This window comes from Orbicella faveolata, unplaced genomic scaffold (assembly GCF_042242905.1).
Source record: "Orbicella faveolata isolate gen_17 unplaced genomic scaffold, um_ofav_v1 contig_15, whole genome shotgun sequence".
In the NCBI taxonomy this organism is placed as follows: Eukaryota; Metazoa; Cnidaria; class Anthozoa; order Scleractinia; family Merulinidae; genus Orbicella; species Orbicella faveolata.
In genome coordinates this window covers 2,954,941-2,973,384 of record NW_028301542.1, presented here as the reverse complement: position 1 = coordinate 2,973,384, position 18,444 = coordinate 2,954,941, and the positions used below count along the sequence as shown (strand labels likewise).

General features: G+C 38.0%; 1 protein-coding gene across 1 annotated transcript; it reads left to right on the top strand.

Annotated features, from left to right (window-relative positions):
• Nucleotides 1-2,207: 2,207 nt before the first annotated feature.
• On the top strand, nucleotides 2,208-13,984 carry LOC110055068 (uncharacterized). Its single transcript, XM_089287946.1, has 16 exons — nucleotides 2,208-2,424; nucleotides 3,820-4,137; nucleotides 4,723-4,893; nucleotides 4,981-5,151; nucleotides 5,236-5,406; nucleotides 5,880-6,194; nucleotides 6,555-6,725; nucleotides 7,732-7,897; nucleotides 8,510-8,727; nucleotides 8,991-9,175; nucleotides 10,015-10,098; nucleotides 10,735-10,869; nucleotides 11,030-11,244; nucleotides 11,709-11,749; nucleotides 13,005-13,101; nucleotides 13,174-13,984. The coding sequence occupies exons 1-16, from the start codon at nucleotides 2,283-2,285 to the stop codon at nucleotides 13,367-13,369; spliced, it is 2,796 nt and encodes a 931-aa protein (XP_089144072.1). The 5' UTR covers nucleotides 2,208-2,282; the 3' UTR covers nucleotides 13,370-13,984.
• Nucleotides 13,985-18,444: the final 4,460 nt, after the last annotated feature.

Genomic DNA, 18,444 nt, shown 5'->3' with positions numbered 1-18,444 from the left:
GTGCTTTTTTCTCCCTTATTTACCCAGTTAGCTTTTTATCCAATTTTCCACTTTGTTGACACTTATAATAAAGTTGCGTATACTCTGCTCTTTCCAGAGGAAGTTTGCACACGAGGAACGGATTCATCAAACTAAGTTCTGCTGTCCTACTTTTTCGGATATGTGATAAACAAATTATAACATGTTAAGAGACTTGCATCGTTTTATTCACTCGTTCAGTTCAATACCATGCGGCACACTAACTCGAAGACTTGTTCATACGCGATATGTCCCATATGGCATTTAAAACTCGTGGATAAAAACGATATCAGGCTCTCTGACATGTAATAATCTGTATTTATAGCCATCGTCGTTGGGAATTCCTCGATATCGAGTAAGATATCTACTTACATTTTGGTTGTGTTCATTTGATGAATTCGTTAATGACTGAGCAGTCCGATAACTGTGGGCACAATATAATACGTGGCCGATAATAAGTGTGTGTGCTAGATGTATTTTAGTTAAGTAGTTTTTGCCATTTTAAACCGTGACCACATGAACAGTAATTAGCTATTTTTCCTCCATAACCAAGGGCGATATACAGTATTATTTTCCACTTGAGACCACGTCTCACAAGACCGGAGCGAAAATTTCACTACAAAAATCGCATTTCAATTCCCATTGAAGATATGTGAACCGGCTTACCGCTTGCAACCAGTTTCAACTTTGTTTGAGTCTGCCCTTAATTAAAAACATTAAATAGCCTTATTGACGGCTTATTGAATTCGGTTTCTTGTATTTCCGGTCTTGTTAGATGGCGTCAACAGATGAAAAATAACCCAATATCACTTATTGATTAAACAGCGAATTGCAGAAACTTTGTTTTAGGTTCGCTGTAACTATTATTGTGACGACTGCATGTTTTATTTTTGCTATACATAGTCATCCGATGAGGATTCTTTCCCGAGGGCATTTCAAGCGAGGAATCGTTTTCAATGCAAGTTTTCATTGTGTATTATAATGTCAGTTCATCGGAATTGTAATACTACAAGCTTAGCCGAGTGAAGGCATCTCACAGTTAAGTACGAATAATCATAAGATATTATTTTGCAAGCAACAATGATGTTGAAATTTTGGCCATAAAAAAGTTCATATCAAACCTCTTTTTGGTGTGTGTGTCAGCTCTGTATTCTTATTCCACTATCGCTCACTCAAGAACATTGAAAATGAAAACTTTCTCACGTAACGATGAATATTATAGAAGATTACACATGTAATTCGTTCAAAGAGGGTCTTACAGGGGTATTCCTATGAAGAGTGGTAAGCTAATTTTATTTTCCGTGAAACGTGAAATTAAGAAATTATATCATTTTTCGTGATCCGTGACCTGTAGGTTTTGCGAGACCCGTGAAGAACTTGAATTACTAACCTATATTTGTGATTTAACCACTCTATTCTTCGTGATTTTGAGACGTAAGTCCCCCGAATGGTTAGAAAGTTATTTAGGTATGCAATTTGCAGTAAGGAGTCTTTACATTGCCTTTCACCATTTTGCTGTCTTCAAACGATCTTTCTAGCGTAAGAGCAGGTTATAAAAAAAAAAAGGTACTTTTCTTGCTTATTTTCGTGATTCGGGAAATTAAATTTTGGTATCCGTGATCCGTGATTCGCTATTTTTCCGCTCGTGAACCGTGCTGGAGACCCTCCTGTACGACCCTCTTTAAAATTAAAGTATCTAGTATCTTTCTGATTGTTTCTCTTAGTAATAGCGTGGTTGTCTAGTGACATACCTAAATATTGATCTCCAACCAAAATAAATCGTGATCGCATGAAGATTAATTTTTCGTCCACACCCAAGGCCAAAACTGCATTATTTTCCACTTGGGACCAAGTCTCATAGGATCTGAGCAAAAGACTAACTGAAAAATCACATTACAATTTCCATCAAAGATATGAGAAGCTAGGTATCCGTGGGTAACACAGCTGAATTTGTCTGGTTCTTCAAACTGTTTCAACTTTGTATGAGTCTGCAGGACACCACATTAAAAATTTTATCATCAGATTATTGCATTTTCTTATTTTATGTTTCCGCTCTTGAAAAATGACTGACTTAGTCTTCTTAAAGTCCTCGATACAACATCTTGTAGCCGGTTAAATAAACAACTGACTAGCGTATTTTGTTATTGTTGATTGAATGAAATATTACCCCAACATCAGCTGTTTAACAGCGAATTGAACAAAGTTTGTTCAGGTTTGCTGTAATAATTACTGCAGCGACAGTTTTTCTCGTCAGAGTCATCGCAATGAGGATTCTTTCCCGAGAGTTTTCCAAGCAAGGAATCGTTTCCAACGCAATCTTTCATTATGGATTGATGTTCATCGGAATCGTAATACTACAAGCTTGGCCGAATGAAGGCATTTCGCAGAGCAAAACTTCACAGTTAAGTACGTATTTTCATAAGATACCGTTTTGAAAGCAACAACGGTGTTGAAATTTTAGCCTTATAATTAAGGATATTATATGGCCGCTCGGAGATATACGAAATTTCTCTTCGAGTGTCTTCAAAATGAGAAGAGAAATTCCGTATCTCCAAGCGACCATGTAATTTTCTTTTTATGATATAAAACTATCATAATACATAACGACGTTTTTAGCGATTTTCCGAAGATTTCCCACCACTTTGCGAAAATTTCCGAAGATTCTCCGAAAGTAGTCCGAAGGCAAGACGAACGTTTCTGGAAATTTTACCAAAAGTTCCGAACATTTCCGAAGATTGCCGAAGATTGCCGGGGATGGATTGCCAATTACTTCCGAAGAACATCCGAAGATATTTCGATCATACACCAACACATTTAAGTGCTAAGGGACAAAAATGAGATCACGCGTGTGGATAAAAATGATATCCTAACATATAAGATGTCGGTTTTGATCTGCTACCACTCAAAATACAACTAAATATAACGAAAGTTTACATCAAACGCTTTTTTTCTGTCAGTTCTGTATCTTTTCTCAATCGCTCACTCAGAAACATTGTCCAGGTACACCCTTTTCAGGAAACGTTTAACATTAAAAATGATAATGTTTGTGCATGTTTTAAATTTAAGCATCGAAAAAATCATCCCTGATTAGGATATGTTTCTTTTTTACAACGGAAACTCGCCCTTTTTTACAGGCTTAATATCAAGAAGTACCCAACCGAAATGAAATCGACAAATTTCTCACGAGGAAATGTTCGTTGCAAAGCAAAGTGAACGCTGCTAACACACTGCAGCGTTACCCTGGTCTCAAAGACCATGGTTTCAAGTACTATCTTCAAAATTTAGAGTCATTGTTTTACGGCCTTTCCTATATGCTTATACTAATAAATTCAACATGCCAGGGCCAAAATATTAAAAGTTCTATAGTCCTAAGCTACTTACTGTCAGTTGTCGTGTTTATTGTTCTAGAGGATCTCTAACAAAGTTCACAAATCAGTGATGCGGTAACCCTTCTTGCCTTAGTGTGACAGATACTCATCAAATTAATTTTGCACAAGGCTTTGGACCTTTTGTTATGTCAATAAACAGCTTGTTGTATGCATGTCGATGTATATCTCTCCAAGAATTGACTGCATGAATTGTGTTTTATGAGTGTACCGATATGGCCATGGCAATCTGTTTGCCTGGGTGCCCTTCCCTTGCGTTCTCAAAGTACAAAACTAATTGCAAGATAAATGGAGAGCTGAAGACTTGAGGAATTCTCATGCAATGGGCAGCGAGAATCACAAGCCATGCAGGTTGGTTAATTACAGCTTCGAATTCTCCTCTGTAAGAAATGATGATCTGGTTTTTTCTACACAGGTACGACGGTGCTGCATCCGTACGAACCAGTCGGTTGTTTCAAGGATGAAAAAGATCCACGCGCTCTACCAAAATTAGTCAAACGGTACTGGGTCAACGAGTCAGATTTGGCTAATTCCCTCGCAACCATAATTCAGAAGTGTGCTACTAAGGTGTATGAGAATGGCTTCTGGTATTTTGGCGTGGAATTTCGCCACGAATGCTGGAGTGGAGTGAACGGTAGCTTAACTTACGACATACATGGGCGATCCAACAGTTGTTTATGTGATCATGGCGTGGGATCTGTATGGACCATATTTGTTTACCGCTTTGTTGGAGGTTAGTTACCAGTTCACAGGAAATTTAGCTTCCTGACAAATCTGAGAGTCTGAGAACTTGTGTCATGGATGGGTAAGAAAATGCTGTATAATGGTTCCCATGCTTCTGTACATCAAGGTTTAAAACACTAGTTAACATCATAGGTGAAGAAATGTTGCTGGTTTGTTTAATGATAAAGAATTTTCAAGCTTTCAAATTATTGCTAAATTTTGACAAGATATTCTCTTTCCTTGGCACCTGAGATCAGGTTTTCCATTCCTTTTACCGGTATAGCCAAGAACTTTCTGTGTTTAACCTATTTCAGGTAAAGAGGTCCAAGTTCTAAAAATTTGTATGTAAACTGGTAATAAGTACCTGCCTAGATTAGTCTCCGGCTGCTCCAGTCCACTGGGTTGGAATAATGAATAATAACCATAAATCTTTTTGTCGTGAACGGTGAAGTCTTTTTGTACAGAAACGCCATGCATGGTCATCTTAAAACGAAATCTTAGAGCATAAACTAATCAATTTTAACAATTCAAAACTTCAGCAGTCGATACCTTTTCTAAAGCTTTGATGTGATGAATTATTTTGTCTAATCATCAGTGAATGGCGGTTGGAGCCAGTGGTCGTCATGGCAATCATGCAGCGTGACATGTGGAGGGGGAAACAGGACACGCTCTCGCACATGCTCCAATCCAGCGTCAAAATGGAACGGAAAGGATTGCCCTGGGGCAAATATCTCCACAGAGAGCTGCAATTTGCACAAATGTAAAGGTAGATCACAAAAACTTTAAAAGTCAAAGGTTTATTCACCTTTAAATCTTCATTTCATGTGATGGATATCTTTCTCCTGATAATCAGTGAATGGCAGTTGGAGCCAGTGGTCGTCATGGCAATCATGCAGTGTGACGTGTGGAGGGGGAAACAGGACACGTACTCGCACATGCTCTAATCCAGCGCCAAAATGGAACGGAATGGATTGCCCTGGGACAAATATATCCACAGAGAGCTGCAATTTGCACAAATGTAAAGGTAGGTCACAGAAACTCAAAACTTCAAAAGTTTTTTCACCTTTGAACTCTTCATGTCATGGATAATGTTACCTCTGATCATCAGTGAATGGCAGTTGGAGCCAGTGGTCGTCATGGGGACCATGCAGCGTGACGTGTGGAGGAGGACAGTGGACACGCACTCGCACATGCTCTAATCCAGCGCCAAAATGGAACGGAAATGATTGCCCCGGGACAAATATCTCCACAGAGAACTGCAGTTTGCGCAAATGTAAAGGTAGATGCCTCTTTTGAAAGATTTTTCCAAAAATGATCCCGGCTTGTTAGTTAAGTAAAGTAAAGTAAAGTGAAGTAAAATCCTTTATTTAAAACACGAATATCGTTGTTGTTTTGAAGCTCGGTGCGTTCCTTGCTTAATCTTTTCATTTCAGAGCTGAAATAGTTTTTGATTTTCAGAATGTTTAATCATTTGTACCGATATGGTCATGAACCTTAGGCCCCCATTCTTGCAAGATGACAAAATGTAATACTGCGGCAAAGGGGTAAACGAGCGGCACTTAACTTCGCAAGATAAATGGGACTCTATTAATATACAACCTTGTTAAATATTTTTGTTAGTCCAAGGGAAATAGAGCTTGTTTTTAACGGTCGAGACTTGCGAGCCTCTCGTGAAATGCCCAGCAAGAACCACCAGCCATGCAGGTTAGCCTGACTTCTCTAATTATTGATGATCTGGTCTTTTCTACACAGATACGTCGGGGCTTCATCCGTATGAACCAGTCGGTTGTTTCAAAGACAATTATCCACGCGCTCTACCATTATTAGTCCAAGAGTACTCTGTAAACGAGACAGATTTGGCCAATTCATTCGCCAGCATAATTCACGCGTGTGCTACTAAAGTCTTTGAGATTGGATTCTGGTATTTTGGAGTGGAATATCGCCACGAGTGCTGGACTGGAGTGAACGGCGACATGACTTACCACAGACACGGACAATCCGACCGTTGTTTATGGAATTATAGCGTGGGAGATACATGGACCATATTTGTTTACCGCTTTGTTGAAGGTTAGTTACCAGTCGATCACTTCACACTTCACAAATATTTTTCTAACTAATATTATGTAAAATGATTAGCATTTGGGTCCCAAACCAGCTGATCTAAATATATTTCTTTCCGTTAGTTCTAAAAATTTGTAAACTGGTATTAAGCACCAGCCTTGATGGGGCTCTTGTCTTCACCAGTTCATTGGATTGGAATACTAAATAAAAACTATAAACCTTTTTTAAAGTCTTTTTATACAGAAACGCCGTCTTAAAACACCGTTTACAAAGCATAGGCCGAGCATTTTTAACCAATTCACAAAGTCAACAGTTTATACACTTTCTAAGGTTTTCATGTCATGGATTATTCCCTGTAATCATCAGTGAATGGCAGTTGGAGCCAGTGGTCGTCATGGCAACCATGCAGCGTGACGTGTGGAGGGGGACACAGGACACGTTCTCGCACATGCTCTAATCCAGCGCCTAAATGGAACGGAAAGTATTGTCCTGGGACAAATATCTTCACAGAGAGCTGTAATTTACACAAATGTAAAGGTATATGCCTTTTTTTGAAATAGTTTTCCTTAAAATGATTCCGGCTTATCTTGATGCTCTAGTATGTTCCTTGCTTTTCATTGTGGAAGTGAGTTAGTTTTTAATTTCTAAGGTGGCTTTGTGCCTTAAGAATACACTCAAACCTCTTTTATACGGGCACCACAGGGGCAGAACTGAATGCCTTTATCATAAATGTGTCCGCGAGGGGCGAGGTTCCACCGTAACGTGTTATTTAAAGTGGTTGTAAGAATGTTGTTAAGACGTAAAGGCAAAAGATGAATATATAAATAAATGAATAAATAAATAAATAAATATATATATATAGATAAATATATCAATATTTCAGATTTAAAAAAAAAAAAAGGTCCTTATTCATAGCTTTAGTCAGTCGTTAAAACTTACAAGGTACTGATAGAGTAAAGAACTGTCCCAATAAACTAAAAACTAACAATACAATCTATTTCAAATCAAAAGACATCTATTTACAGAGCATGAGGCGACCTGGTGAGGATGCGACCTATCGCCTAGGGTCCTGTTCTTACGTGGTCGCAGAGCATCCTGCAGTGGATGCTAGGGAGTACCTACCAGACTATTCCACAGCCTCAAATCCCTTTCTTTAACGATCTGTTGGATCGCCGTTACCTGTTAATTGTACCCCAATCTAAATGCTCTTTTCTGTAGCCTATCAAGAATTGATATAAGCTACAGCGTTTGTCGAAGTATTTTCTTTTTATCGTCGTTATTATTATATCAGACTTTGCACCATTTGTGTTGTTTACCACCGAAGAATATTCATAGTTTATGAAATATTGTCATCAGCTAACTACTTCTAAAGTAATTTACAAGCGGCAATGAGATAATAATAACAATAATGATAACAGCAGGTTGTTTAAAATAGACCGATTCAAGTTGAAAAGAAAAACAAAATGGCATAAAATATCTTTGTGAAAGAAATAAATTAGTTATCTAAATGGTGTTGTCATATTTCGCTCTTCATTGCATTCAGACTCTTCGGGAGGTAATCGTCTTCACAACAATCAGACTTATCACGGTCAGAACACTGGGGAATCATCTTTGCCACTGGTAGCGAAGATTGTAGGCAGCTCGCTTTTGGCTCTGCTATGTTTAAGTGGAGTGTTATGGTTTGCCTTGAGATATTTCAGAAAGAGTCGGTGAGTATAACTTATAACGAATACTCTCGGTCAGCTCCAGTAAATGATACGCGTGTTTTATTCAAGAAAAAAACTAGGAGGGTAGGCAACTTACAGGTCCTTGTGTGACATATAAACTTGTTGCAACACAATAAACAGTTTAAGGCTGTGGTCTTACAATAATATTAATTAACAAAAAAAGCAAAATAAATATTTTACATTCCCTATTCTCGTGCCAAATAACCAAAGAAACGTCGAGGAAGTATTCTACAGAAAAATTAATGAGAATAGATTTGTTTTATGAGTTAACGCACGCTCGAGGGAAATTGATATAGATGAAGTCAACATGACAACAAAATTAAAAACGCTTACCGTGAATTTCCGTGGAATTCTGTTAAAAAGTTTGCACACTGGTAATAGATATTTTGCCTTAGTTGGAGCTCGTTTTTCGGGAAAAATCTGTCAGACCGGTTTTTCCACAGCAAGAAAATTTTGGAGAAATTTTGCAGAATAAAATTAAAATAAAATCACAAATAAAACCATATAAACGAGGATGCGTTAGGCGATAAATGATTAAACTCTAAGTAACCATCTTAAGTACTTTCTATCTTGAAGGCTCGATCTTGTTTTCAGCTCCAGTTCAGAACTCTTTGATCCGCTTGAAGTGCTTTTTGATGACATTTCCCTGGATAAGATTATTGGAGAAGGAGCTTTTGGGAAAGTATACAGTGGCAGACTTTTAAAAAAAACTATGGAGGTTGGAAATGGAAAGAAATCTTCGCAGAGCAAGACGGATAAGGAGCAGCAGCAAATGAAGATGGGCTTGACTGTTGCTGTGAAAATGTTACAAAGTATGATTTGGTTACGACAGCGTTATATAACCTATAAATATAGACAAGGTTCTTAAAACGACCTTTCAAAGTCTTGACATAGGCAAAATGAAAAGTCGCAAAGAGTGATATATTTTGAGTTAACCACTTCGGTAATCTCATGAAATAGGCGTAAAATTGTGATCGTGTTTATTGTTTCAGTTTTAATTGATGCTCGCCCATGTATTTCTGAGGATTATGTTTAAACTTGTAGTGAAAAATGCCTTTTATTTTTGCCGTACTAGATGGTGCCACAGAAGAGCAAATGCAAGAATTCCTAGAGGAAATACAGCTCATGAAACAAATCGGGTATCACCTGAACATATTGAACTTATTGGCCTGCTGTACTATGACAAGTCCCATGTTCCTTGTAGTGGAGTTTGCAAAGAATGGGGATTTACTTCACTACCTCAGGAAAAGAAGAGAGCAGGTGATGTGAGATGATTGAAAATCTTACCTCCCTTTTAGTTTGGTCAGTAAGTTTTAGAAAACTGGTCTACTTACACAAACTGTACTGTTTATTGATTTAATTCAATACAGTCCAACCTCGACTAAAGGCCATCTCTCTACAACGGCCACTTTGCTCTGTCTCCAAGAGATGTTTGACTTTATTCTCTATAATATTTGGAAACACGAGCAAATTCGAATGCTCTGGCGCAAATGAACGGGTGGAAAAAGATGATTCCGGTCCCTCAGACTATTTTTTTGCTTCTTCGAACTGTTTTAGGCTGTCGTTCTCAGCTAGTTGTTTACTTATAGTTTTCTATGAAAAAGTGTCAAGATTTTATAAACAATTCGTTTTTCTGCGCGCGCTCGTTATAAACCAAAATATTAAAACTGTGAATTTCAAGAAAACGCCTCGACCGTGTAACGTAGAAAACCATGAGATAACGTTGAGTGTAAAACAAAAGTGAAGGACCTTACTCCACCATACTGAAGCTTCTCCTACTTACCTAATCTTCGGCAGCGTAAGCAAGCTAAGTAGAAACATTAACACCCCCCCCCCCCCCCCCCCAGATTGTCGCCAGCAGCAAGGTACCCCTACATCCCGGTAATAGTTCTTTGTATAACGTTGCCCAAGCTTATATAATTTGTCAGTAGCCACAATACCTTTACGTGGAGAGAGGCAATGTGAGAGTAAAGACTCGTGCGAACAGAGCCCCTGAAAAACCATAAAACTCTCTACTACTGTCACGGTAATAGATGTCCAAAATGGTAATAGATGGTTCGTGGTAATAGATGTCTCTACTACTTTGTTTAACATTTTAGATCAAACAAGCTTTTGAAGAGACGGAAGATGCAGCGCCTCATCATCAAACCGAAGGAGTCATAAATGAAGGGAGCTTATATGAAGTAATTAGTAGTTGCACCCTTTGTTCCATGCAAGAAGAGAGACTGAGGTAACCAGTAGTGGACTGGAGTGCAAATCCTCCAGTCCCTCCTACTAGATGGATTTGTGTTCGGTAGTGCCGAATTCAACTCCTTCTCGCTTTGTGAATAGCACTGAATTCTCAGAACTTACTCTGAATATAACGTCCATTCTGCTGGTAGATTATTTTGATTTCATGCATTTGATTAGAAGGAGTTGTTTGAATTTGTCTCCTTTCAGAACTTTCAGGCTGCCACTCAAAATTTGCTGGCAGGCTGCAGTTTAACCCTCGAACTGACACATAAGCCCCACATAGATTCTCTCAGAATTTTGAAAGTCGGTTTTTTTAGACCTTCGCAGAGATTTCAACTACCTTCACGTCATTTGACTTTATCATAGCAACCGCTAGTCAAATTTCGTACTTTTTGACAGCCCCAGCCCTCCACCTAACGCGGTTCTTGACCAACAGGAAGTGAAATTTTTCGTTTTCAGACGGCTAAAATGCAACGACATCCAATTTTATTTTTCGATTTCTAAATTAAGATTTCGTGAAGATTCCATCTAGCAAATAAAATTACTTCCTGTCATATCACTTTAAATAAGTGCTATTTACTTTTCAGTGTACCAGCGACAATAACAGATGTACAGATATTGCTCATCCGAGTGACAACAATGATACTGACAACTTACATGACGATGATACTCTCACACCCGCTGACCTAATGACGTTCGCATGGCAGATAGCGAAGGGAATGGTACGAGCTGTGTTTCGTGCATACTGTGAGACTGGCCAATATCTTCGCAATTTGTAATATTAAGATTAATGCTTTAATGGAATTTTTCACAGATTATTGTTTCTTTTCATTAACAACTTCTGTTGCAGTAATCAAAACTTCCCTTTCTTATTTTACATAGGAGTTTTTGTCAGGTAAAGGATTCGTTCATCGTGACCTGGCGGCGAGAAATGTTCTCGTTTGTGAAGGCAAGCTGGTCAAGATAGCTGACTTTGGATTGTCGCGTAACGTGTACGCCGAGAAAGTGTACCATGCTACAAAGAACAGAAAACTGCCAATCAAATGGATGTCCCCAGAAGCCATACATGATCAAGTGTTCACGGCAGAGAGTGACGTGTAAGTTTAAAAGTATCAGGTGAGGGGAGTCGGTGAGGTTTCTTATCAACGGTTTTACTCAAATCCAAGTCTGAGCCGCTACATTCGGAGTTTGCTGATTTGGAGCAGCCCTAATTAAAGATATTCTAGCATTTTTAGTCGCTACAATTACTGTTTTGAAATACGGTTTGGCGACAAACGTAATGGGAAAATAAATAATTCGCTCACAGTTCAAAAGTGACCTTGTAACATGTTGACTAAGATGTCAATTATTAATTGACATCTTAGTCAAAACGTTACAACCTCACCTTTGAACTGTTTAAATAGTTAATTTGTCACTGATATAGCGTCATATAAAGTCTGAGCTTTCCTTCTTTTCTATTGCATCACGTGACAATGAATATTTGGCTCAGGATGGAAAATTCCCTTCAGGGAATAACCAATAACTGAGAATCTGATAAGGTTTATCTCATTTATCTCATCAGGTGGGCGTATGGTATTCTACTTTGGGAGATTTTAACAATCGGTACGTAGCATCTCTTTCTTTCGAATCGTCTTTTTAGAATCTATGTACTTTTGACATACATACCGACATACATACATACATACATACATACATACATTGACTTCGTTGTTAAGTTGGCCTAAAATCATGAGTTTCAGGATTCACAGTTTTTTAGGTTTCTTTGCAATTGCGCATGCAAAACTATACTACTTTTAGAAAATAGCCCAAAGAAAATAGGCGCGCTGATTGGTTTAAAATCGTGTTTCTATTTAACAATAAGATTATGAGATAGAGATTTCTATCACGTGATAGAACTCGAGAGCAAATAATCTACTTGTTTTAGTATAAATCTACTAGTCGTTCAAAACTTTATCTGAATCTTCCACACAAACACTTCAAAAACGCAAATAAGTGGCCGTCATTTTGTTAACAAGCGCAAACTGCTACGCTACTCACTATCTCCAACAGAATAGATTGTGAATAGCGTAGCCAATCAGAGAAGAGCATTCGTCATAGAACGCTAGTAGATTTATACTCAAACTCAATAGAAACACGGTTTCTTTATTTCTTTTAGAAAATTCCTCGACGTAAAAGGAAACGCAATTTGTTTACTTTGTAATGGGCTCGGGCGACGCCCGCAACTATCACGCGATAGAAATCTCGATCTCATAATGTAATTGTTTAATAGAACACTCGTGGAAGTTTGGGAGACCTCAAAAATCTGTGGAAACACTCGCCAATTAGCTTGTGTTCTCAAAGCTTTTCTTGTTTTCCCAAACTTCCACGAGTGTTTCTATAACTCGATAGAAACGCGGTACATGTTTTCTATTTCTTAAATAAACACAACTGCTTGGATCAGTTCATCACTCCATGTTCTACCTGGCTGTAGTTTAGAGAGGCTATGAATGATCTCACTTCAGCATCACTTGTCGGGCATATTACTCAACTCTCCTCCAAGACCCGCTGTACATGTATCGCTATGGATGTAGAACTGCTTTAAAATAACATATTAGACATATTAATGTGTGATTATAATGATCAATGAACTTACCTCTGATCTACAATGAACAAGCTAGTTTCCAGGACTGCCACTCACTGGACATCTACAAACATGACCGAGAATTGAAATCGGGGCTACCAATCACAAATGTAGCTAGTGGAAGGGGAGCGGACTTGAGTTCGGAATTTCCGAATTACAACGCTATCAACGCCTTAAACAACATGCTATCGATATCTCGCTGCCCCATAAACTGATCTTTTCTTTCTTCGTGTCTAGGTGGGACGCCATATCCTACCATAAGTAATTATGAACTTTTTGAGGCTCTGAAATCTGGATACAGAATGGAAAAACCACAAATGTGCTCGGATGAAATGTAAGCGTTCTTTTTATCTTGCACCGTTCTTTTCATGAAATGATAACTAACACCTGCCACTATTTTTCTCAGGTATGACCTAATGCGACAGTGTTGGAAAGAAAATCCCGCTGAAAGGCCTTCATTCACTGTCATCCGGGAACAACTTGAACGGATGATGTTACAGCATTGTCCTTATTTGGATATGGCTGACGCACTCTATAGTTACACACCCCTTTATGACGCTGACAGTGACAAAGAAACGCAAATGGAAAGTACTACTTTGTAATTTACATGCTGGTTTGCATGTAAGTGTTTTGGATATGATGACAAGTTGGCATTCTGTACGTTTCTCAGTTGTTGTTGTTTCCAAAGGAAGGCTTGCGGTGTCTTTTCCAGACAAAACAAATCTTGTTTCTACGAAATGTGCCCAACAAAGTCAGCCCGACAAATTAATAATAGCGAAAACAATGAGCACCACAAAAAGATCCGCCACTTCATCAAGAAATATTTCATTTCAGGGAGTATAAAGTGACATTTCGCAAAGTAACATGAAGTACCATTTCGCAAAGCACCTCAGAGGGCCATTTGGAAAAGTACCAAGCTATATATATATTTGTCAACGTGCAAATTCACATTTCGGAAACTTTCTTTAGTACCATGTGTTAAAGTGACTAACATCATTTCGCAAACTAGCAATTAAAATTTTGTAACGTAAGACTATCTTGTAATAACATTTCCTAAGTAGGGAACACTGTCCAAATGTTAATAACTATTATTCGTCATGGAAACTAACGTTAAAATACAATTTTTGTCTTGCGCTCTTCCATTGAAAGAAGCAGCTGTCGTGGGCTGATTTACTCTCTGAGTGACTCAGAATAAATGAAATTCGATAACGACGCAAGAGTAAGACTATCGTCAATGCTGTTAATGTTCAGTTTATTTCGCCCCTTCAATGAAACCGGCAACACTGAATCAATTTCCAAGGAAGTCTATTTTAAGCATTTTTGCACCACCAGCAACTCCTGGATTTTTCGATACAGTAAAGCATTGTTACCACCGGAAACGAGGAAAGTTGCCCGTGGAATCACCGTGATTTTAAGGTGATTCCCTAGTAAAAGAACCCCCTATAGATTTCAGATGAAACTTGGTATGCTGCTGTTACATGACAAGGATATATTACAAACGTAGTAAAAAAGAGGGGGTCACCGTGCGTAATCTCCGTGCGCAACAAATAAGCTCGATTATTTTTCAATGTAGCGTGTTATATCACACAGTGTTCGACTTTTTTTTATTGTTTATTTATCTACGTCCCAGAAAAAATGTCTTCAAATACCCTGCATTTTTTTATCCTTTAAAGAAAACATAATTTGGACATACGTTGTTGGGCCCGTTATGTCTCCCTCTGTAGTATTTATTTCATTTGCCAAAAAAAGTAGCCATAGATTTCCGCTAATTTTTTTTCTCAGTTATTGAGGATATTGAAATGATGAAATAAAAAGTGTGGGTCACCATGCTCGTTTAAGAGAAAAGGAGCATTTATTTCGGTATCGAGCTTAGTTTGAGGGAAATCTCTTACGTTTTTGTACGCGCAAGTGCTCATGCGCTCGCGCTGATGACGCAAAAATCGTGAGCAGGGATACGCAATGCAATACTAAGAAATCACTTTAAGGTCAAAACATCGTCACCAAAGCTCCGTCGCGCCTTACTCAACTGATAATCGTAATATTTTGCTTTGCATTCTGGGTCTTGTCTTTACACAGGGGTGCCAAGCTCACGTCTCGAGAAAAGCGAAACATAAATTAATTCTCGGACACGTACGTAGTTATTCCTGAAAGCGTCACGTGCGCATTGTGTGAGTCCAGGGCGGAAGGATTCCTGGTGTGTCTAAACTGACGGGGTGTTAGGTTACGCGAGGAGCCGTTGAGGATTTGAACGCTATTTAGGGATTGTATGGAGAACGAAATATGGTCGATCTACAACGCTAAATATTCCGAAATATGAACATTTTACACGTAAGATTAATAAAACGTACTTGCCGTCACTGTTTTTTCCTTCATAAGACAGAGTCAAGGCTGCACAGTACGAATTCGACCGTTGTCCACGCAAAAGCGGTTTGCGCACAGAAAATCCATCCGATGGGCATTTTTTTCACCCACAGTTTACGATCTAAAGTCATTGCACCCTCCCTGCAAATGTCTCATTTCCAAAAATCCCCGCGCATCACGTTGAATACGAGCGTTTTATACAAGCATTTCCAAGTCCGCTTCTTAGCACAACAGCTCGTGATGTCTTGATTGGACAGGGCCGCGGAACAGGCTTTGGTCCAGGGTCAATATTCTCTCTACCGAGGGTAGTACGGTCAATTTATGTACAATTTATGTGGTCTTTACCGCCATCGCGCCTAATCTGGGATCTTAAGTCGCCGCAACATTGGGCGACTTTAGGCGATTTCAGGCCTCTTTAGATGACTTAAGCAAAATTGACAAAAAATATTGCGATTTTAGGCGACTTAAAGCTACTTAAAGCGACCTAAGGCGACTTAAGGACCTTAAGGAGGTCTTATACTCTCAGACATAAATTTTCTCCAAAAAGCATTTTTTCGGAACATGAAGATTCAACATTCCTGTCCATTTGTAAATCGTATTTTGAAGCGGTTTTCCTCTAATTACTCCTGGATTTACGTTTAAATTAAGAAATCTGAACACTTCTAGCTACATTTCAACATAGAAACACTCATAGCAACCATTGTTTACAGTCTAAAAGTACTCACAAAATGAATTCAATTCAGTACATTTTAATGATACTTTACACAAACGCGTTAAAGATGTAGTTACGAGAATTTTGCATTATGATCCTGAACATTGTTTCTTCTATCATCTTATACGCTCTTTATACTTGGTTAACATTTCTATGACTGGTGTATTCGGGTGTTGAACTTCAATAAGACATTTATGTAAAACCTTTAAATATACCCCTTCCCCTGCCCCTAACCTCCCTCTCCCCTAGTTCACAGGGCTAATTTGGGCTCTCGGAGACCGAAGTAAAACTTTAAAGCCTTATTTCTCAAAATTACCAAATAAAGGGATCAGCAATATATCGCACATGATATCTCCACTGGGGTTTAACCGAATGTTGTCAAATTTTCAACATTGGTGAAGGACACAATTATCTAGGTCTTAAACTTCCAAAATTTGCAATTGATGAAAATTTTCCCTGTTATTTAGTTAATATAGTTAATATTAGTTAATGTTAGTATACTTTAGCATACTTCTCTGGTATCTGAGCAACATAACTACGTTACTCGAAGTGCATCCCTACAACATTTAAATCCAGGTTTCTCCTGAATAAATAAAAGGAAATTTTGCCCCACTGTTATTAGACGTTACTATTGGAATGACCTTCCTTTATCTATACGTAACTTAGCGACTAGAAAACGTTTTAAAAAAGCACTCTTCCAGTATTATTTTGCTCAGTATTAATTAATTGATACCTCTTCCTCTCCTATGTTAAGTTAAATTTTACACTAATTATTATTGTCAATTAAACAAGGGCATAGAATTAGCTTGCTATACTTTTGCCCTTTTCCATTTCTCCTCTTACTTGTTTACTTTATACTTATCTTTGTAATTTTAGAATGGAATAAATAAATAAAATGAAAAATGAAAATGAAAAATACTTTTTCAACATTTCACGACAAAAAAAACCCTCAAAACACTGTTTTCTGACGTTTGTCTCCTGGACAACTTGCTTATGGGCAGGATGAACTTAATTCCATACTTTTCGAACCATTCATTATTACGTTATCCTATTTATAATGAACACCACTTTTTAACACTTAGGAGCTAGTTATTCATTAACTATCGTGGCATGTGACCTGGAAAAGCTCATTTTTGAAGTCAGAGTGCAAAGTCCTTTAACGCGGTACCAAAACTGTTCCACAGAGTTGTTTTGTAAAAAAAAAAAATTATGTATAGGACCCGTTTAAGGGGACTTTATTTCACTCTCGTGTCTACAACTTGGAAACAGTCTCTCCATATTCTTTAAAAATGACCAAATAAATCTTTTCCATTAAACCAATTTGTAGTAGTCATTCAGTTTACTTTTGCTTTCAAACCATTTTTGATAAAAATATTTAGATAGAATTACCATAACAGTTACAATTATAGCACTACATTTCACATGAATGTTAGTGAAGATATCACAGTAAAAACTTACATCAAATTAAAAGAAAAACGAATTACATATATTCACAGCTACAAAAACTTTCATTTTAAGAAAAGAGGCATGATTCAGCTCGATTTAAATTTTAAAAACGAAGGAAATAATTAAAGCTTAGGATGTTCAGGATTATTTCTGTCATGGCGAAGACGTACTCCTGCTGCTAAACCATCTCGTTCATGGGACATATTACAACCAAGGATGCCGCATTAGATTCAGTTACGTTCATGGCGAATCTTTTCAAAATACGGCTTTCGGTACCTTTTCCATTTCAGACTTAAGGCAACGTTAATTCTTTGAGGATTATGCCTGAAAATGTCACAGCCTGCCATAACAAATTCATTTTACGCATGGTGCGGTCGCATTTCGCTCTTTCAGTGTACTCAGACTCTACAGGAGGTAATCTTCTTCTTAAGAGTGTAACTTATCATGCTGAGAGCACTGGGGAACCCTCTTTGCCACTGGTTGTGAAGATTGTGGGCAGCTCGCTTTTGGCTCTGCTATGTTTAAGTAGAGTGTTATGGTTTGCTTTTAGATATCGTAAAAAAAATCGGTCAGTATAAAGAATACTCTTGGTCGGCTTCAGTAAATACTGCGTGTGGTTCATTTAAGAAAAAATAGGAACTTAGGTAATTTGTAGGTCACTTACGTATTAATTAACCAAAACAGAGAATAGATATTTTCGATTCCCTATTCAGATCCAACTCAGAACTCTTTGATCCGTAGGAAGTACTTTTTTGATAACATTTAAGAAGGAAGCAAGAACGGCCCAGAAAAAGGCCATCGTCGATGAAGAGGACTAATTTACGTTAGATGGATTAGTCGTGAAGATGCACTGGAACTATTCAAATTAAAAGAGATTATGGAACCTGCCACCTTCTGGTCCGCAACGATCATATTTAACATTTAAGGGTAATAATTGATGACTGTATCTCGTGCTAATATTACATTTCGTACATTTGCACTCGAATCTCCAGGAATATCGGGATTATATCAAACTTATGACATTACCTCTCTGTTAAGCAGTTTCAGCAGCTTAAGTATAACTTAAAATACCCTTAGATCTATCGCATGCAATTTTGCCTTGGGGTAGCCCTTATAATTCGCACTTCCAAAAACTCCACATTAAGCGTTCTGACATTA